At 51.6% G+C, this 22,073-nt stretch overlaps 3 protein-coding genes across 3 annotated transcripts in view; all 3 read right to left on the minus strand.

Moving 5' to 3' along the window:
• Positions 1-1,781, minus strand: part of PV06_11305 (uncharacterized protein) — a gene marked incomplete at both ends in the record, with an annotated part of 2,295 nt that extends 514 nt beyond the window's left edge. Inside the window, 4 exons of the mRNA XM_016412952.1 lie at positions 36-529; positions 579-875; positions 935-1,033; positions 1,094-1,781. Of these exons, the coding sequence (XP_016256666.1) occupies positions 36-529; positions 579-875; positions 935-1,033; positions 1,094-1,781 (1,578 nt within the window). The remainder of the gene's footprint in view (positions 1-35; positions 530-578; positions 876-934; positions 1,034-1,093) is intronic.
• A 17,321-nt stretch (positions 1,782-19,102) lies between these two features.
• PV06_11306 (uncharacterized protein) lies at positions 19,103-20,311 on the minus strand (the record flags this gene model as incomplete). Its single annotated transcript, XM_016412953.1, has 2 exons — positions 19,103-19,163; positions 19,380-20,311. 2 exons carry the CDS (start codon positions 20,309-20,311, stop codon positions 19,103-19,105), a joined length of 993 nt encoding a protein of 330 aa, XP_016256667.1.
• Positions 20,312-21,103: 792 nt separating this feature from the next.
• On the minus strand, positions 21,104-21,994 carry PV06_11307 (uncharacterized protein; the record flags this gene model as incomplete). The annotated part of the gene is made up of 2 exons (XM_016412954.1): positions 21,104-21,793; positions 21,842-21,994. 2 exons carry the CDS (start codon positions 21,992-21,994, stop codon positions 21,104-21,106), a joined length of 843 nt encoding a protein of 280 aa, XP_016256668.1.
• Between the last annotated feature and the right edge of the window lie 79 nt (positions 21,995-22,073).

The following is a 22,073-nucleotide window of genomic DNA, read 5'->3' on the forward strand; positions in this document are numbered from 1 at the left end:
GCGATGTTCTCCTTGCCGTGCATTCTCCTCGACACGTCCGTGTTGAATTTCGAGTCTGGATTGGGCGACAGCAGTGCCCCTCCGATCGCCAGGACGCCAAAGGCGACGCTGATGAGATACACAATCTGCACCGCCTTGGAAAACGCCGTCTGGTAGGCGATGGTCACCGTTTCTAGGATGGCGGGCGTCAAACCACGTACGCCGGCGAACGAGCCAGTGGTGAAACCATCCAGCAGCGCCGGAATCTGATCTGCCGCGATGCCAGCTTTCTCGGCAGCCGGCACGACCGTTGTGGTGATGAAGTGTGCGAGCTTGTTGTTCTGGACCGTGCTGTAGATGGCGAGGGCGATGGTGGCGATGGCTGTACGGCCAGAGATCAGAACCCCGACTGCTGCGCCGATGTCCTTCTCAAGTTGTGTGAAGGGCGCCAGTGTGTTGGCCACGTTCTCCACGTAGCCCAAGGAGAAACTACCCAAGAAGCACAAGGCTTCGGCGGTGACCAGAGTGTTTCGATTGGTGGCAGCCATGCCTGGGAAGCAATCAGCAGTTGAAATGAGTAAATCAGCGGTCTAACGTACCACCGATGAAAGCCGTCATTGTCGTCGTCGCCGTGACGAATTGCCACTTCGCCCTCCCGTGACTGACGAGCAAACCAGCAAAGACCTGGCCGGCCAGGGTGCCTCCCCCCAATATGCACGAGAGCCAGCCGATGCGGAGGGGTTCTGTGGCCCAGAGGGTCTCAATCTGCTGCGGCCAGAAGACGTTCAACGGGTAGAAGACGGCGGACGCGGAACCCGCAGCCATCACGATGCCACCAAACGGCAAGTTCTTGAGAAAATGTGCGGGCAACAAAGGTTGTTTGGCGCCGTAGAGCTCTGTACAGAAAAGCGCGTCAGCTCTCCAATCGCCTTCTTGCGCCAGAAGAAGAACTCACCCCAGGCGAAAAAGGCTACGAGCAGCACCACGCCGATCAGCAGCGTTGCAAGAGTGTGAGCACTGGCCCACGGGTAGATCTGCCCGCCCCAGCTGAGTCCTGCAGACACGGGGATTAGCATTGGGACTGCTATGAGCAGATGCTGGGAAGGATACTCACCCAGGAGGAACAAAACCAGCCCGGCCACGAAAAGCAGGAGCCCCAGGTAGTCCAGCTCCTTCATCACCTTTCGCTTCGAGGCCCTGGTGTGCAGCTGCTCGAAAATGGGAGGGTGGTAGAAGGCGACGGCCAAAACGATGGCCAGGCCACTGATGATGAGGTTGACGTAGTAGGACCACCGCCAGGTCTTACTGGTGTTGAGAAGGAAGTTGCGGGCAATGATGGGCCCAAAAGTCGAGAACGGCACCGCCATGAAGAACAAGAGTGCGTTGTTGTACCCACGCCACTTGTTGGGGATCAGCTCCGCCAGTCCGATGGAAAAGCTCAGCTGCGAGGGCAAGGCCAGGCCGATGAAGACTTGAGCAAAGATCAAGGTCACAATGTTGGGCGCCGCGGCCCCCAAGATGCTCCCCAGCAGGGCGGAGCAGTTGCCGCCGATGAAAAACCACCGCCGGCCGAACACGTCGCTCAATCGGCCCCAGAGCATGGCACCGGTGGTCCCCGCCAATGTGTAGCCCGTGGCGATCCACACGTAGTTGGGGTCCGGGCCCAGGTCCTGGTTGATGATGGAGAGGAGGTTGAAAGTCATGATGTAGCCGGCGTAATTGGACATGTTGGCCAGACTGTAGGCAAGCACGGTGCCGATGAAGTTGGCGCTGGTGTAGTACCCCGGTGGGAGGTTGGCCATCTGGCCGCCTTGTCTCAGGTGTCAGTATCATGTATAGTATGTCTCGAGGGCGAGGGCGAGGGCGAGCATGTTCATACCGATGATTTCTGGAGCCACATCGTCGGTGGTCTCGATGGGTTGGAGGCGATTGTCGTCGGCGACGTGCGTGGACGTCCCACCGACGCTTGCCTTCTCGGACGACATGGTGCCAATGTCAAGCAGACAAATCGAGTTCAAGTTCTATGTACTGTCGAAGGCGAGATTGTCAGCCTACAGGTATGCGTGAGCAGGGAAGGCCGGGCTTTTATCCCCATAGATACGACGAAGGAGGCGAGTGGCACAGCCTCGCTTAACGAAAACCTCTCCCGCTTGCAACGACGAAACCAAGATCCACGGCGGCAGACTAGGGGGTGCTGGGAATCTCCCCAGGTCCAATACCTGCCCAATGCACCCCGCAGATGCGGGCGGTCACCGAGATGTGGGGACTAGACAGAGGAATAAGCTGGGGCTACAAGGCCGGACTGAGTACCGGACTTCCAATAGCCGCGGCCATATCGATTGTCAGGGGCCTGGGCTCATAGCCGCGGAACAGGCCATTAACCTGGAATTCGGAACTGTCCTTGTAGAGTACAAATCGTCCTGATAAGATAAGACCTACGATCCTATGTGTCTAAAATTATTCAAGTATCAGGAGGAATTGACTCAAGTACCAATAGTAGACGATAGCCGTGGGCTGAAGATCAGGTCGTTGTCTACCTGACTAGCACTTTACTCGTCGCTTGGTCCCTCGCAAACAAGTACCTTGATACTTGATACCTGATAAGGCAGTGGAATCGCAGTTCGCAGTTCAAGACAACGTGTGAGCACTGAGCAAGATGGGCGTCCACACCTCCCACAGCACATCGTTCCCCTACTCCGTTGGGAAGCTGCCCACACAACTCTACATCAACAATGAATACAAGAGTTCCAGGGGTGGGAAGACATTGTCAGTCTACAACCCCAAAGATGGAACGTTGGTCTCGGATCAAGTCTCCCTCGCCGACGAACGTGATGTCGACGCTGCCGTCGCCGCCGCCGAGGCAGCCTTCCCGGCCTGGAAGAAAGTGACGGCCACCGAACGACGCAACATTCTGAATAGGTTTGCCGACCTCCTGGAGCTGCATATGAAGCCACTGGCCGAGTTGACGCGTATCACGCTGGGCGCCCCGTTTGGCTCGTTTGGGAAGGTTGAAATTGGTCTGGCGGCCGAAGCATTTAGGTACAACGCCGGCTGGATCGACAAGTTCGCGGGAGAGGCTTTTCCCCAAGAGAACGGCTTCATGCAAATCACTCGAAATGAGCCAATCGGAGTCACGGCTGGCATCGTCCCTTGGAATGGCCCTCTCGGCACGGTTGGTCTCAAGGCTGCTCCGGCCCTCGCAACGGGCAACTGTTTCATCCTCAAGCCTTCAGAAAAGACGCCGTTTGCAGCACTGGCTCTCGGTCCATTGATTGAACAAGCTGGTTTTCCCCCGGGTGTCTTTCAGGTCCTTTCCGGGGATGGCAGTACGGGAGCCCTCATCGCCAGCCACATGCGCATTCGCAAAGTGAGCTTTACGGGCTCAATACCCACAGGCAAGAAGATCCAAGCCATGGCGGCCACCTCAAACCTGAAGAGAGTGACCCTGGAGCTGGGCGGAAAGTCCCCAGCAGTTGTTTTCGATGATTGCGATCTCGACAATGCAGTTACGTGGTGTGTCAATGCGCTCGCCGCAAACACTGGACAGGTGTGATTATCGTCCCCTGATGGCACCCAATCTTCGCTAACCCCTGACTGTAGGTTTGCTTTGCCGCGACGCGAGTATATGTCCAGGAAGGGATCTTCGACAAGTTCGCACAAAAGTACAAGGAAGCACTACAGGACAGATCGAAGACGATGGGGAATCCAGATTTGGACGGAACGGTCATGGGCCCTGTTGTCGACAAGATCCAATTTGATCGTGTGAATGGATTCATCGAGCGCGGTGCTCACCAAGGTCAGCTCTTGGTCGGTGGCCAGAAGAAGGAGGGCAAAGGTTTCTTCGTCGAACCGACCGTCTTCACAAACGTGGCTCGCGATGCCGAAATCTACACGCAAGAGATTTTCGGCCCAGTGTCGGTGCTCAACTCGTTCAAGACCGAAGAAGAGGTCCTCCAGAAGGCGAACGACGTCGAATATGGTCTCATGGCGGGCGTCTTCACCCAAGACATCAACAAAGCTCTCCGGGTTGCCAGTGATTTCGACTCGGGCATGGTCGGCGTCAACTGTGTGAGCTTGACGTTCCTCAACGCGCCGTTTGGAGGCAGCAAGCAGAGTGGCCTGGGGCGCGAGTGTGGACGGGCAGCGTTGCAGGCGTTTACCGAGCCAAAGACCATCATGATCAACATGACCTATTGAGCGGTAGACCCATGTGAATAGCCGATCCAAAGGTTTACCCAGGAAAGATTCGTCCTGGGGGAGTTGCAGACGTGTATAGATAGCATAGCAGTCGGAACTGTGCCCTAGAGAGTTAGCACCGCCTCAATCGCCAACAGACTGGTGCAAACAACCGATCGTTCGGCAGATGATTGTGGTATTCCAGAGTCGCAATTATATAGCTGGGAGTAGTCACTACAGCATACCTCTTACTACGACATTCCTGAAATTTTCACTCGTCGAGGTCGTGAACTCTCAACCCTGAGGCCGTTCTGGTCACTACCTCTTCAACGGTCGGTTTCGAAACTAACATTCTTCCGCGTAACAGTATACTGAGCCGAAAGGGAGCTTGGGGAACAAGAGGATTTTTCGGTACGAATCTATTGAGATGAGTCCGACGTGAAGGTACCTGGGTTGATTGTTTGTGCTGTAGACGGGAGCATGGCCCGGGCAATACTTTAGATACACCAGAGGGTGAGTCTTTTCAGAAGACCAAGACCCATTCAAGAACTTTCGGACCAGACACCTGGAGACAGAGAGGCCCTGAAACGGCATAGGCGCTGGGTATGCCGTTCCAGGCTCGAGTCTGTCCGGGGCTTGTTACTCTAGAACATTAGAACCTTCAGGACACACCGCCCAGGCTTCGTAGAAGGCATAGAACATGCAGGGTGATAGGTTAGAGCAATATAGTATAGAGCGAGTTAATATATTAATAGTGAGATAATCATATTTAAAAGGTATAAACGAAATTAGCTACATAGTAAAGCTATAAAATAATTTTATATATATTTATTATTATGATTGGTGTCTCTTAGTGTGATTCACTATGATTCTCACTGATTTCGCCAATCTGGATTATGTGATATCTGGTTAGTCATTCATAGGTCGCTCGCTCGACCTGTCGTTCATAATTTATAGGTTGCTGTCACAGCTTTGTATGCGGTCTGCACGCAGGCCGACTTATAACACAGCGGTTCAACTAGCGTTCCGGGACCAACTAGGCATTTAGCGAAGGTGGCCATTTTGGAGCACCGAGTACTGAAACCGATCTGGGCCGGCCAGGGGAGCTACATACATCCTACTTTAGCTTTGCACACCTTTCCACAACTTGCTCAGCCATGATCGAGGTCGACGTCCCGAACCCTTCAATTCGCCAGTACTCGGCGCCCAAGACTCTTCGATAACAACGCCGCCATTGGTGGTGCCGTCGACCATGTTCTGTGTCTTTCCAAGATAGTAGTTGGGCATCATCAGACCTGCGAGGAGAGGAATAAATGAGATGCATAGACCAGTGAGAAACACGGGCCGCATAGTCTTGGTGAAGGCGCGGATGCCTGCCTCGCGCTCCTCAGTCTTCCAAGCAAATCGTGTGCGCGCTTTCGTTCCACTTCCGTAGAACACGGCAGCTTGTTCGCGGGTCAAGCCTTCCGCCAGCAGATTGTTCATATACGTTTGGGTATACATACTCGAAGCGACTGCCGAGCCGACGGAAGAGCCGAGTTTGGACCACAAAGACAACTGCGAGATGATGCTAGCAAGATCTTGATGGGGCACGGACGCCTGGGAAGCAACACGAGTCCCAACGACGGAAAATGCACCGCCGGCACCACCAAGGATTTGTGACATTACCAGCGCCGCGGCACTCGCGTGCCCGCCAACTGCCCAGTACGTAACACCGAGGCCGATGAGACGAATCGAAAGGCCCGAAAGTTGCAAAATTTTATAACGGTGGAAGACGCGGTGGTACAGATGCTGGGTGTCAGGTTGCAAGAGGCCTTTCACGCGCAAGGACAACCTTCGCGCCCATTTGAAAACTCATTTAGGGAAACCTGGGAGCCGGAACCGATATGTCGCCAGTCTCGACCCACAGAGCTCGGTATTTAATCTGCAATGGGAAGGTGAACTCGATTACTCTGGATTCCCGGTACTTGGGTCAACCTCCAGGGGCGCAGAGATCAGAGTTGGATAGTAGAACCTGGAAGTGACCTTAGGATTGGGAGAGTCACGGCTCTCTACTGGTTCACGACGTGATAGCTGAGTTCATGGTATCGGGATGGAGACACTGTGTAGTTGGAATTCCACGTTAAGTTTATGCAATTCGATCACATTGTATACTCATAGCAATCCGACCCATGGTGGGTGATCCCAACCTCAAGTTCCCGAGCCACTTAAGCTGATACATGTGTTCGCTACCCACAATCCGGGCCAACTTGGTGCATGCGATCCATACATGACCGCGACGGCTGATGAAGTTGCGTGGGCATGGAGAGATAACCGTTCACTAATTTCAGCAAAGCTTGCGGAAGACGACTGGGGCTGCGGGTTTTCGAGCATTCTAGGCCACAATTCTTGCCTGTGAAGGTTTTCTCGTCGTGGCACTTCACGTCGGATGGGTTCTCTGACGGTATGCTGGAGCCGATCGACAAGCATGCACCAATCGATGCTAGCTCTGATGTAGGTTCTAGCGGATAAGGACTCCCACAGTTACAAATCAAGCGATAGATAAATGGGTTGTGCTTCTATGGTCATTCAAGCCAATAAGAAGTGCTTTCCCTTGGCCCCAGTCTTCCGCAACGGGCGATAGTGATCAGGACCAGTGGCTGAGGTAGACTAGGAGATGGCGTCTGATTGGCCCTACTGGGGTCATCAGACTAGGCTGAATATGAACCATGATCGTAGGAGGGAACAGTCGATGAAATGACGACTACAGCAGAGGTTCAAAATACAGGAAGCGAGTTATCAATGGGTGGGAGTAACTCCATTTCTAAATCCATTAGTGGATCTAGATAGTCGCTATCTCAGCGCTGGTGTCACAATTCAATTGAGCGTCAAACGTTCAATATCTTTTCCAGCATCTCCATGGAACAACTGGAATGTCTGCCCAAAGTAACAGTACAATGTCGTCTGCGCTTAAAGCTGCGCCTGCCGGTGGCGCCCTGCTGACCTACACTGACGTCTCTTTCTTCAGAAACATTTCCATGTCTGAAGAGGATGTCTCCCTCTTTGATGACGCAGGCAGCGGTTACAGGTGGTGTATATGTTCGAATATGGCTTTGATGTGCGGGTGATGTTGGCAATAGTCGAACAAGAAGGAGCCACGAATGTGAACGGCTATTCCGACGTCCGAATAAATGTGTACGTGATCCTTGTCCTTTCCATGATTCTCTTTAGCTGCAAGGACACACGTAAAAGGGTTGTTGAAGAGTGGCATTAGGTGTTAACTAAGTTAGGATAATCTGAAGGTCTCTAGCCGCATTTGCGAATCAGGAAGGAGGTTCTTTGGCTGTTCGTTTGAAATCCGTCCGACGCGTTAGTTGATACGTGGTAGAGGACGGATCACGTAATAGTGGCAGCTTTGACGACTTCAACAGTTCTTGAGTTTCAGGGACGGTGAGAAGAGTGTCCAAAATATGCGCAACTCTCATTTTTGTCCTTTTCGTACACAACTGTCCTCTCTTTCTTCTTAAAACAGGCTGGGCATTGTTGCGGCCATAACCTAAATGTTATTCAGTGTCGACCTGGATTCCCAGACGGTGTCAAATCTGGCACGGATCCTGGAGGATTGTAAATCAACATATACTTTCAACTGCAGCTTGCATCGTGGAGGCAAGTGAGACTCATATTGGGCCGACAAGGTGGGCATGCACGAATACTATCCTGTTTTTGACAGCTGAAGGCAGTGAGACACGTGGATTATCATGGGACGCAGTTAACCCCAGTGCCAATCGTGCCAGTATTCAGTCTACACAATTGCACCTAGCGCCCAATTGAGTGAAACCATTGGCTGATGAACAACATATACTCATGCACAGAATCCCTTCATGGTGCAGCGCGAATTAAACTTTGCCACATAGGGCTCTCATAAGTGGCAGCAGCGAATGACGAATCACTCTGGTAAAAAGCTCTTCGAGTGGCATAGCCTCAATGTTGCGGTCGGTGATCACGTAGGCAAGGTGTGGATGCAAGGGACATAGTCGCTGCGAGAAATTCCACAAGCATACGTGGGCAAGCATTGCTATGGGGAACCCCCCTCACGTGAAATGTTCCTTTCCCCAGTGAAGGTCCCTAATCGGGCCCTGATGGCTGCCTGTGCAAAGGAGCCACCCTTCCATGCCGATCTTCACCACAGTTTGCCGTGGGAGTGAAATCTTTGTGGACACTTGCTCTCGTGTTTTGAACACTTCGGCTTCATGCGGCGATGAAGCCGCGATTTCTGATGGATGTACCCTCTAGCCAGCGCTCCGAATAGGTCAGATCAGATCAGATCATCCCTCTGATCTGATCTGATCTTTAGTCAGCAGCGCATCATCTGATCTGATCTGACCTATCTGCAGATATCTATAGATTTGCCAAGGCCTGGGTAATCCTTAAGAGTACTCTCGCCAGAGGAGTCAACACCATCGAGCATGTTCACACGCTAGCTGAACTTCGAGATGTTAGACTCTCTGGGTTGTTGAGAGGCTCGTTCTTCCACCAGAATCTGAGACAGACCAGATATTCGAGGGTGGAGGCCGTGATACTCTGTCGTTGTGTCGAGAGAATCATCTTGGCAAGACTAAATACCCTTTCGCATTCGGCAGACATTGCAGGTACGGAAAAGAAGTCCAAGGCCATTTGTGACATCGTGGGATATTCATCGATATGGTCGCGCCACCATTCCAGAGGCTTCCGGAAAGCATCCCGGATGGGATTCAGAGATTTGAAACGGTCATACTCGTCTACCATAAGCGACTGGGCACGTAAAGATGCAGGAGCTAGAAAGTCATCCCAATCGTCAGGCTCATACGGAGCGCTGTCCAGTTGAGCCGGCCCTGTCGGCGAGGCTGTATCGTCGGGTCGATGATAATGCTCATCGTAGTGTTTCCGCAGGCTATGTTCGGCCGCGTCCAGCCACTCAAGCTGATCATCATCCTTCCAATGTTGGGTGAACCATGCTTCATTCAGAGCCGGATGCATTCGCACCGATCCGAAGTAGGCACGCGATCGATCTGTCCGGTTGTAGTACTTCTCCAGTTTGGACCATGCATTGTTGATGCTAGTGCGAAGATGATGTCTGCTGGCACCGGTAAGAATGCCATTGGCGGTGTCTTTGGGATCTGACGATGGTGATGAAACGAAGGGCGACCGTAGAACATCCACCGGAGAGCTGTGGTATGGTCCACAACGCCGAGAGGGCGGAACGTATCCCACTGGCCGGCGTTGCGCCACCCGTCGTGTGTTCTGAGCGATGGTGGACTCCGACTGTGGTCGAGCACCAGCCACAGACTCTTCGACCGAAGAATCCACATCTGTGTCCTCGCGAGAAGACGGTGCGTCCGATATGTCTACCAGATCTGGTGCCGTGTATTCTTCCTTAAGGCCCTCGAGATGCTGCAGGATCATCTCCATAGATGGCAATACTTCCCAGATCGCTCCGTGATGTCCTTGTTGCGCCCGACTCTGAAAGCGGATGGTATGGTCATAAATTGGCTTCAGAATGTCGGCCGAGTTTTCCAGCACCAACCAGTCTTCTCGGCTCAGCCGGTCTTCTTGTGGCAAGCCCGCCTCGCCCTTCCTTACGTCGAGAACCTGCACGAAAGCATCGATCTCCTGTCTCTTCTTGAGTGCCCGCCGAATCATCATATACGTAGAGTTCCACCTCGTCGCATTGTCTCGAACGACGCCTAGGGTTTTCGATTGCTGCGAAATCACTCCATGTTCAACGTCTTCGATGGCGGCGAGAGAGATACTCTTGAACAGCTCCCTGCGCTGTGGCGAGGCCCTGATGAATGTCGTGATATTCTGGAGTTTTTCGACCGGGCCCCTCTTCCGCCAGGCACTCAGGCGTTCGTGCTCCCGATCTAAGGCCACGTTAGTTGCGTCCTCCAGCTCGAAAGCATCGGCGTCGCAGCCATACAAAAACGATCGAGCCACAAGATTCAAGACGTGGCCCCAGCATCGTAATCGGCGTTCGCTGATCGCATCATCAGTGGAATTCGGGTAGACCTTTCGCATCACGCATTTCAAGCAAGTATCGTTGGATTCGGCGTTATCTGTCATGAAGTAGCCTAAACGATCTCGAATGTCGAACTCATCGATCACATCGAGGAGAGTTTCTGCCATGTTCGCTCCAGAGTGCGGGCCGAAAAGACGGCGCAGAGCAATCAGCACGGTTCGATTGTTGAAATCTTTGTCGAGATAGTGGGCAACCACAGCCATGAGTGACATGGTGTGACCTTCCGAGGTCCACATGTCAAAGGAGAGGTGTATCTTGCTTCGTGCACAAGAATGTAAATGATCCCTGACGTCTTCCTTGTTCTGCCCATATTCGTGCATAATCCACGTCCGCAGAGTGTCGCCGGTGGGCACCAGGTTGAGAATGTTATTCGAGCCCAGTGAGCAGACCTCGACCAAGCGTCGAAAGCCACAGGCCTCCACTCCATTCAGAGGGATGTTGGCGTCCACCACCCACCGTACGAGCGTCCGTTTGAAAAGAATGTTCGCGTCCGTCGTTGTTGGCACATCATCAAGCTTTCGCCTCTTAGCACCCAGAACCTGCATTGCCATCACGTTACATGAGGGTGATGTCGACATCTCCAGACCAGGCCGCTTGATACCATGTTTAGCTGAGAGATGGCGTTCTGCATTGCTGGTCGTCCCCGTGTCATACAGTTGACGGCGTCCTTTTCGATCGCACTCGGAACAACTCCAGAACGTATTGCCCCGTTGGTTCTCCCTCATTTCGACCAGGTACAGCCCATGGTCACCGACCCAAGAGTAGCGCCTCGCATTGGCTGGCCGACGCACCCACTTCTCCAGGACATATTTCTTTCCCTGAATTAAAATACGCGGGAGGTCATCGACCGTAAGCTTTTGCTCGGCGAGATCAAATGCCTCGACTTGCTCAGCGATAGAGGTCGACCGACGACGAAAGAGTCCAGCATGCGGAGACGGCGTCGATGTCTCCCGGGAGCTAGGAGTGACTGGCTGTGACATCAGATTCGTAGACAATTTCAGATGAGCATTGGAGGTTGACGACGGCGGCGCGAAAACTTGGAGGGTCGAAGCAATAGACGCGTCTCGACGCGTCCCCCAACCACCAATAAAAACGCGCCAAATGTTCTGACTAAGCTAGGCTCATATCTACAGATTGCATAGATATCTACGGTCTTTGATCTGATCTAAATCTATGTCAAAAGGTATCGATCTGATCTGATCTGCCAGCATCATGATCTGATCTGATCTAGATTGATCTGACCTATTCGGAGCGCTGACCTAGACAAACATACCTTAATGAAGGACGAAAGCACCGTCCCGAAATACAACAATTCAGGTGACTCTCTGTATCCAAGAAGGCCACGACTCATGGATGGCCTCAATCCCCAAACGATGATGCTGCTCAAGGATGACGCAGTGGAACGAAGCTCCAAGTGGATTGTTGACTCAGGTGCAAATGTCTGCATTGCAAATGACAAAGCGTGGTTTTCTGAGTTCCAGAAAATTACATACACCGTTGGAACTGCAAATAACGGTGGCCTGCATATCGAAGGAGCTGGAACTGTACTTCTCCAGCTTACTACCGATGGCAATGAACCAGTCGAGCTAGAGCTGCACAATGTGGCCTATGCTCAGGACGCCAGGTGCAATATTCTGTCACTCTCTTGGATCGCTGAAAAAGCGAGGCTCACAGGAGTCTGGGGGATCAAAGGAATATCCATCAGAACTGCTGAAGGGTTTGAGATTGGCCATGCCAGCCTGATTGATGGACTCTTTCACCTACAAATTGACCCACCAGAACACCCCAATGACCTCCAACTGAGTCAAGGGGAACGCATCTTACTACAAGCGAACGTCACAAGAGATGATGAAGCAGTAGGAGAAGACTCTACGCCGACTCTGGATCAACCGCTTCCACCAGGAGTTCAGCCACCTTTCGTTGTGTCTCTGCTAGATTACGATGACCCAGTCTGGAAATGGCACAGACGAATGGGACACCTCAGCGTCCAGAGCTTGAGGGACCTTCTCAAAGTAAGCAATGGCATTGATCTGACCGACAAACAATTACAGGCAAAATTGGGTACCATCTGCCCTGTCTGCGCTACCACCAGAGCAGTAAACAGAATCCCTAGAGATCCGGCAACTCGACGAGCCACGAGTCCAGGAGAAATAATGCACGCAGATGCCTGGGGACCATATCCCATTGGCGCATGGGATGGCACCACATATGTTTTGGCCATCACCGATGATGCAACTCGTTTCACCTGGTCAGCGAGATATGCAACCAAGGACAAGATTCCGGAAGTTTTCCGACATCTTCATCGGACTATTGAAAAACGGAACAACGTGATAATTCGCGCATACCGACTCGACAATGAATTTCCACTATATGGAGAGCTTCGAGACTGGTTCCAGCGACATGCAATCTCTCTGGAGAACTCGGTACCCTACACGCACCATATGAACGGTGTTGCCGAAAGAGGTTTCCGTACAGACAGAGAACGAGCATCAGCAATGTTGCAAGAAGCAACAAACAGCGTCTCAGCGACAATTTCCAAGATACTTGGTACACGCACAGAAGAAGCAATGAGGAACGTTTCCTTATCAGAAACACTGTGGGTCGAAGCTTTCTCACATGCAATCTGGATCAAAAATAGATCGCCATCCCGGGCCCTCGAGGGGAAAATAACACCGTGGGAGGCGTTCTACAAACTCAAACCAAACCTCGACGTCGAACGGATCTTTGGCAGTCGGGTTTATGTCACCACTCCACCAGAGCATAGACAGAAAACCCTCCTCCAACCACGTGGATGGATTGGGTACTTCGTTGGTTTCGAAACTGAAGCCGTTCTGAGAGTCTGGCACCCAGATAAGGCATGCGTTGTACGCGTTACTGCACCACGCATCGATGATGGGCAAGGCCAAACTGATGACCACGACGGCGAAACCCTCTCCAATCGAATTCCAATTGGTGACATAACTTTGGATGATGATGCTTCAGACAATGAGTCGACCCTGGAAACAAGCCCCCGACCTCACGCGAGTAGCCCAGCAAGTTCTCCCCATCCTGCACAAACTGGTCCGAAAGTCCCTCGCTACTCTACTCGAAGTGTTTCCAAAACTTCTCCCTATTTTGCACAGACTGGTCACAATACTGTGCGCCACCTTGAGGAAGACAATAATGATCAGGTACATACATATTCAGACGATCAATCCGAGACACAAAGCCAATCTTCAAGTACTCCCTCAAACATTGAACCAGACAATAACGAAGAAGAAGCAGGCGAAATGGGTCTTGTACAGAAAGCATTCTCAGAAGCCGGCATTGACTACGATACATGGGACGATGCTTATGCTGTTTACGACTCTCGAAATGGAATTATGCCGCAAGTGAACATACTCACTAGGCAAGGCACATACTTAGCTAATGACAGCACTCATGTACGACATGTAAAACCAAGCGTATCACTGCCACCAGGGAAGAGGAAAAGGCACCCTCGAGGTCAACCGCCACAGAACAAGTGCGAACGTTGTCGTAAGAACGGGTATGTTTGTAAACGATCCAATCCAATCTCGAGATGCGATCACTGCAATACATACGGCCTCATCTGCTCTTTTGCGCCGGATGATGACAGGCGAAAGGGACAACCACCACAAGACAAATGCGACCAATGCCGACAAGTAAAAGCCGTCTGCAGACGATCCAATCCCAACTCAAGATGTGATAAGTGCCAGTCGGTGAGCCGAGTTTGCTCCTTTGTGCCCGAAGACAACAAGGTACCAAGATGGTCAGACACATATCTCCCACTGGAGAAAAAATGCTACGCATGTACCAAAGAACGCCGCCGGTGCTACCTTACAGAGGACTCCAATACATGCAGGCGCTGCCCGATGAGAGGGTATAAATGTTCTTTCGGTGGAAATGTCCCACGGGGTACACAGGACCCAAAAGACAAATGCAAGCAGTGCAAGAAAGGAAAAAGATGGTGTGAGGGAGGCTCGGCGGAGACAAGATGCATTCCCTGCCAGAAAAGGAGATTCAGGTGCTCCATGCTGGCTCCTCTAAATGAGCCGGAATGTGTTGCCTGTCAGGGGAGCCGAAGATGGGGAAGTGCCAGGAGATGTCAGGCAATACCATGCCTACGCTGTCGAACGTCCGGAAGAACATCCTGCAGCTTCCGTGTCGATCCGAATACTGCGGTGTACCACCCAATACGGCAAAACCTTCACCCTAAATCAATGTGGCACAGAATTGATGATCTTGGTATTCAGCATGAGTGCTGCGCCCGCTGCGCCGAGCTTGGCCAAAACATTGACGTCGTCTTTCATCCAGATTACAAGTTCCCATGCAACATATGTGTCGCAAGGCAGGAGCTTCTTGGAACGAAGCAAGGCGCGACGTGTCTCCAGTTCAACGATGATGGAGGATATAAACGTTTTTTCTTTCGTGGCATTCTGCGGGGCCCTCCACCGCGACGTCTAAGATCACCACCACCAATAACAGAGGCAGGCACGACGATGGGGGAAGACGAAGAAGACTGGGAAACGCTGGATGACTCCCTTGATGAAGATCTCGAAGTCGAGGATGGCGAGATGCTCATCGACCCTGCGCTATTGGAGCCGCAAGCCAATCTCGCCATTACATCCTGCGCCAGCAGAGGAATTCATTCGCCATCGCCTTTGCGTATCCACAGTAACTCAACAACCTCCACGTTTTCGTCGCCCGTCTCCCTTCGGCAAACGGCCGACAAAGGGAAGATCACCATGGAGGAAGCTCGCCTACCTACCATCTGTATGATGTCAGTCTCAACCAACTCACTTGGTCCTGAGCCACACAACAGGAAGACGGCCTTGGCCTCCACTGAATGGTATCAGTGGGAGCAAGCCATGCATGAAGAGTATAACAGCTTGCTGGAAAACAAGACATGGGAAGTGGTGGATCGACCAACAAATCGCAAAGTACTTACCGGTCGGTGGGTCTTCAAGCGGAAACTTGGCTCAGATGGAGAGGTTGCTCGACACAAGGCAAGATTTGTCGTGCGAGGTTTCTCACAGATATATGGCCTTGATTTTGATGAAACCTACGCCTCTGTCGTCAAGTCAGCATCTTACCGAATACTCTTTGCACTTCAAGCTCGATACGGCTGGAAGTGCCACCAAATGGATATCAAGACAGCATTTCTCAATGGCGACCTTGAACACGAAATCTTTGTTGAACCACCAGAGGGGTACCCCGAAACGGGTGATCAAGTCCTCAAGCTATGCAAATCGTTATATGGGTTGAAGCAGGCGCCAAGACAGTGGTACTTCAAGCTCAGGGCATTTCTCGAAGAAAATGGGTGGAGAGTCTCAAACTTCGATCCTTCAGTCTTCATCAAAGATGACGAGAACCTGATCATGGAAGTGTATGTCGATGACATTAACATCTTCGGCCAGAATGAGAATCGTATCGTAGCCATGAAACGTCAGTTGGCTTCACGCTTTAACATGACAGACCTTGGCCTCTGTGCTTACTACCTGGAGATGCACGTACATCAAAAGGCCAATGGCGATGTTCACCTGCATCAGGAATCATACATCCAGCAGATCCTCAATCGCTATGGCCTACAGGACATCCCCCCACGAAAGACGCCCATGCGAACAAGCCCGAAACTAACCAAAAATGATGGCCCATCAAGAGCTCTTGACTTTCAAAGGCGATACCAGTCAAAAGTTGGAGCACTTAACTACGCAATGGTGGTCACGCGGCCGGACCTTGCAGAAGCAGTGGGAGTTGTCTCCAGATTTTGTGCAAACCCAACCGAAGAACATATGAAAGCCGTCGATGATATCTATGCGTATCTCAAATATACACCCAACCTCGGACTTCATTTCAAAAGGAACTGTGCAGATCGAGAACTGCATGCATATGTTGATGCCGACTGGGCCGGATGTCCAGACACTCGACGTTCTACTACCGGCTACGTTGTCAAACTTGCAGGGAGCCCTGTATCATGGTCGTCCAGAAGGCAAAGGACCGTGGCAATGTCAACCTGCGAAGCTGAATACGTGGCTGGATACAAGGCCACTCAGGAGATCATTTGGATCCAGAACATGATCAACGACCTTCACATCAAGGATCTTGAAGTTGCATCAACTTCACTTCTAATCGACAACAATGCTGCACTCAAGCTGACACGGAATCCGGAACTGCATGATCGCACAAAACATATCGATCTCAAATATCACTTTCTGCGAGAAATGACACTCGGGGGGAGAATCAATACCCAACGGGTTAGCAGTAAGGACAACCTAGCTGATCTGCTCACCAAGCCGCTTCCCAGAGACACCTTTGAGAATTTAATCAAAGGGCTTGGGATGGACAAGAGCTCCTGCACTAACCCCGTCACCCGCAGCTAGTGGGAGAGTTGTTTCTGAACAGCACGTGACGAGGTAGCGTGTATGCCTACCAGGCATACACGCCACGATGGAGTCTGTGGCTTGGCTGCCTAGATAGGCAGACGAAGCCTACAAGTATATAAGTACCTAGAAGCTCATAGGTTAATAGGATACACTTGAGGAATCACATTTACAAGTCAAGGCTCCCCACTGTCCCCGATCCTGTATCTCTTCTACAATGCTGATCTCATCGAAGCATGTCAGAGCGATAACACCGAAGCGGTGGGTTATATCGACGACGTCGCGATCCTCGTCACTGGACCAACACCACAGTATAATTGCAAAGTACTCAAGATGCGTCATAGGCAAGCCGAGAAATGGGCAACACAACATGGCTCGGAATTTGCGCCCAAAAAGTACGAACTGGTGCATTTCAGCAGAGATCCGTGGATGAACACAACCCACCCCCTCCACTTACCCCAGGTGGTTGTCAAGGCTTCACCCTCATGCCGTTACCTTGGTGTTCAGATGGACTCCCAACTCACTTGGGACTACCATCGCGAGGTAATGGAAACCAAAGCCACGAAACGGCTTTCGGCCCTGTCAGCCCTGGCATCGTCCACATGGGGGCCGGTCTGATCAATCTAAGACAAGTATACAGAGCGATGATCGTCCCTCAAATGCTGTTCGGATGCTCCGCATGGCACGCTCTTGGTCGCCGAGGCGGTAGGGTTAACAGTGCCATGCTCAATGCAATCACGAGAATTCAATGCAGGGCCGCGCAGATTATCACTGGTGCCTTCCGAACCACGGCGAGCGCCGCAGTTGATGTAGAGGCCAACCTGTTACCAGCGATACTGCAACTTGAACAGACAGCCCTCGAAACGACGATGCGGATTCGGACCACTCCCCTCCATGCAGAGATGGCACTGATTGGAGACAACGGCGGGATGAGCACCTTCAATCGTCTTTCTAATCTCCTCGAAAAGAAATACCACGTTCGGCTCGACCACCTAGAAAAGCGCCAGCAACATGTGGTCCCACCCTGGTGGACACCTCCAGCCACGCACATTGACAACTCAGCTGAGGAAGCCATCAAGCGACACGATACCACAGACTCGCAAACATTGCGCGTCTACACAGATGGCAGCGGCATCGACGGCCACGTCGGTGCCGCTGCAGTCATACTCAACATGCCCGTGGTAGATGTGTTGGCAAAGAGAACGGAATACATGGGTACCACAACCACCTCGACCGTGTACGCAGCCGAGTTGCGAGGCATCGAGTTGGGACTCCACATGATACTTGATGTCCAAGCAAAGACAAACACACCGCATCAATCCGTCATCTTTACCGACAATCAGGCCGCCATACGAGCCATGGCTAACCCCAAGTGCCCATCTGGTCAATACATCCTCGTGCGCGCGGTACGACTCCTGGATCAACTCCGAGAGAAAGGATGGCAAATTCAGCTCTGTTGGGTCCCTGCACATCTTGACGTACCCGGCAACGAAGCTGCTGACCGAGCGGCGAAAGAGGCCGCGAGCCAGACGGGAGTGATGGAGGACCCGGATACCCATGCGGAAGACCATCAACCTCGGATTTTAACAGCAACCACCAAAACCGCCATCCGGCGGAACATGAAGATCGAATGGGAACGATCCTGGGAAACGGCCAAACACGGACGAGAGCTATACGGACTTGGAGTCCGCCCGGGAAAAGGCCTTTTGGCCGCACATAAGGGCATGCACCGCGCAATCAGCTCGGTCATGACACAGATGCGCACCGGCAAGATCGGCTTGCGCTCCTACCTCCACGCCATCAACAAGGTCGACACTGATCAGTGCGACTGCGGTTATGGACGCCAGACGGTACGCCATATCTTACTCGAATGTCGGAAATGGTGCGAGGAACGACAAAAAATGTGGGCAGGCAAAACTCCGTGCGTGGACACCAAGCAGATTCTTTGCAGCTCCTCAATCGCCGTACGCGCAGCTAAGATGATGATCAGGACGGGACTGCTGGAGCAATTCCGCGCAGTGCCGTCCACGGTATTCGAACACACCTAGCGTAGACGAGTGTTTATTAGTAAGCAGAACAAAAGGAAAGCCAGGAAAGGCTGGACAAGTACACAGACGCAGGACACAGTCATTAAGGCTATAAGTGCAGGCATACTGTAACCACGTGGAGTGGAGGTAGAAGCAGTTCTGGGCAGGAACGGCTTATCGTACAGAAGCTTGACTGGGGGAGGTGCCTGTACTTATAGTCGTTTCGCTGCATAGCCGCTACTGTAAAGGTGGCTGGGACAGACTATGACGTAATCAATCAATCAATCAATCAATCAATCAAGCACCGTCTTCGAAAATGCTGTACTGTACTGTACCTCAGGACAGAATTTAGAATCGGAGCATCTGGTACAGTAGCAGGCTTGAGCGACGTCAAAGAGGCGACCTTGTGAAGATTCTTCTACCACGATTTTCTTTGTGTCATCCGTATAGACAATATAGTACTGTACCTGTCTTACTGATTCACCTCATGCTTTTGTCGTTCCAGTTCAACCTGCCTTCGCCGTGCTTTGTTTCTTTTCGAGCGCTATCTGCTGCTCTAGCTCCAGCCTCTTTCGTTTAGTCTCTCTCTTCTCCAGTGCTTTCTGTTGCTCCAATATCACTTTCTTTTGATTTACCTCCTTCTTCTCAAGTGCCCTCTGCTGCTCCAGCTCCACCCGCTTTCGTTTGGCCTCTTTCTTCTCTAATGCCTTCTGTTGCACTAAATCTCTTATCTTCTGCTTAGCCTCTTTCCTTTCGAGTGCTAGCTGCTGCTCTAGCTCCAGCCTCTTTCGTTTAGTCTCCCTTTTCTCCTGTGCTTTCTGTTGCTCCAATATCACCTTCTTTTGCTTTGCCTCTTTCTTCTCAAGTGCTCTCTGCTGCTCCAGCTCCACCCGCTTTCGTTTGAGATCTCTCTTCTCCAATGCTTGCCGTCGCTCGGATTCACTCTTCCTTCGCTTAGCCTGTTTCTTTTCGAGTGCTATTCGCTGTTCCAATTCAGCTCGGTTTCGCACATTCTCTTTCGTTTCCTGAGCCATGTTTGGCGCCGTCTCCGCTTTGCATTGTTCATCTTTTGTGATATTCTGCAATTGGACAACCGTCCCACACGATTCAACCACCTCTAGAGCAACATGATCCTCGGTAGATGTATAATCACGAATGATACGTCCCTTTGCTAGCAGGTTCGCAATGAATCTTTGCCACGTGTTCGACATATCAAGGGGCCAGATTTGATACTGAAAAGTGGCTCCGCCCGCCACTGTGGGATGTGCATATTCGATTCGGACGGTACCACGTCCGCCGACAAGTCCTTTCAGAATTGGTTCTTCTAAGTCTCGATAGTTCGATCGCTTTCTGGTGCTGTAGATGCTTGGAGGGGGTCTTGTGAGAACGACGGCCTGACGGCCACCACGGCATGCGTACTCTGCAAATCGACCAGAAGCCGCCTTCATATACCTCGACCAAGCTTTCAAGTTCTTACCATATCTTACACTACCTGGATTGCGATCGCTATATAAGGGACCCATTGCGAGGGTCAATGTCGGCAGATCGTGTTCCTCCGCCCATCGACGGGCAAGCTCAGGCGGCACGCCTGTCCAAAAAACAAGCCAAGTCGCATCTTGCAGTGCGAAATCGAATCTCGAGTCGAGTCGAGACAAGTCCTTTGAGCTGCAATATTGTAATGGATCCCAGGTAGCAGCCGCAAGCGCATTCGCCATCGTACCGAAGAGATAGAGAATGAAACACCTGTTCTAGTTTCGGAACGTAAGAGAAGAAGAGCCGGAAAACAGTCACCATGACCCCGCATTATGAGGAAATAGTACGTAAGTGCCGTCTCCAATAAGAGAATACCTTCCTGAGGTGGTGGTGGTCTTTGTGTACGAGCACAGACGAGCACAGACCAGGCACAGACCCAGCACAGACCTGCAACAATACTTGTTCCCAAACCCAGACAAGTCGATTAATCCTGAGAGCTGCATCGGTGCTTTCGTGATCCATCCGTCCGAGTAGGTGTTGGCTGAGCCCTTCTCGGAATCTTGTCTGTCGTGTTCTTTAACTGGTCTTGGTACTGTCGGGGATCAAAACTTGGAGGAAGCTTGAGCGAGGAGGGTTTCCAAGGCTTGCTCGAGCGTCTTGAACATTGATGCTTCTCCATGACGATAATTCCATACCCTGTTGTGTTCTGAAGCATCGACGAACGGATCTTTGATAAAGCGTGAGTGTTGTGAAACGCCTTGCTTCAAACCCGCCCCGCATAAACATTCTTCCTTCCAGCCCTAGGATAACACCTTCTGGCTCTCTTCCAGATCAGCAGGGTAACTCAACGTTTATAAGCCGTCGTTTCTGATTCTCCTGCAGATAGACCAGTACCTCGTGTACAATTACCATTCCTGAGAGTAACATCCTGGTGGGGAGAACTTCGGCTCTTGGGTTAAAAGTCGCAAGACATGTAGTGTGGAAGCGTGTGGAGGCGCATATTTGGTGGATCTTGGAAGTGGCCACGGCTGCGACTAGGGTGGCACACGCTGCCAGCGAGTAGGGTTCGGTGGAGTCCAGAGGTGCTTTATGAAATATGCGTCAGCGACGCTGTTCTTCTTGGACTCCACGTCGAAACCGGAGAAATCGGCAACGCAAACACCCTGATTGATGGGATTTTCTGAGAGCAATGAAAACCCAACTTCCAGAGCCAGTCTCTCCTTCTGCTGTCTGTCTTGAAGTTCCTGCTTCGAGATTGAGATATGTGGAAGTGTAATGGAAGCGCTCAAGTCTATGAGGTGGACTTTCTGACGTGATTCTTCAACGAGGAAATTAGAAGCCGCGATACCGCCGTGTAAAATTTCAACGTCATGCAAAGCTTTCAATAATTTGCGAGCTTGCTTTGCAATGTCCGAGGTCAACTTGATCTGCGTGAGCGGCCGGCCATCAACCCACTCGTACAGTATGCCCCGTATCTGCTGGTGTTCAACATTCTCTGGTCTATCCCATAGAAACGGTTGTATTCCAAATCTTAAAGCTACCTCTAGCTCTATAGCGTCAGGTATATCGGTCCAACCGTAACAGAACGGGAGGATTTGGCCGTTCAAACCTCGTTCAATGAGAGAGCCGTTTGCGCGGCATTCGATATAGAAAGGGTCGTAGAAGGCTTTTCGTTTTGTCCCCTTGAATTTGGTAGCATTCAATGCGGGATTATCGAATTTAAACTTAACAGGAGTTAACAGGCGTTGAAGGGAACAAATGGTGGAACTTACCATCTTCAAAGCGAAGTCTTCCTTATTCATGCGGATCTTGAAAACATGACCTGCCCGTCCGTTCCCAGCGTATTTTCGGAAACGAATTTCATGGTGCAACTTGACAGGTTTCAGGACGAGGGAGTCAAACTCATGGAGTTCGGTCTGCGGCATCGTTGTATCTACGGTGTCAAAGTCAACCGGGTTGGAGGCGGATGGAGATGTGAAGGCCGTTGAGAGTTGGGCTTGGCGC

Source organism: Exophiala oligosperma, assembly GCF_000835515.1.
Source record: "Exophiala oligosperma strain CBS 72588 unplaced genomic scaffold supercont1.26, whole genome shotgun sequence".
Taxonomy (NCBI): Eukaryota; Fungi; Ascomycota; class Eurotiomycetes; order Chaetothyriales; family Herpotrichiellaceae; genus Exophiala; species Exophiala oligosperma.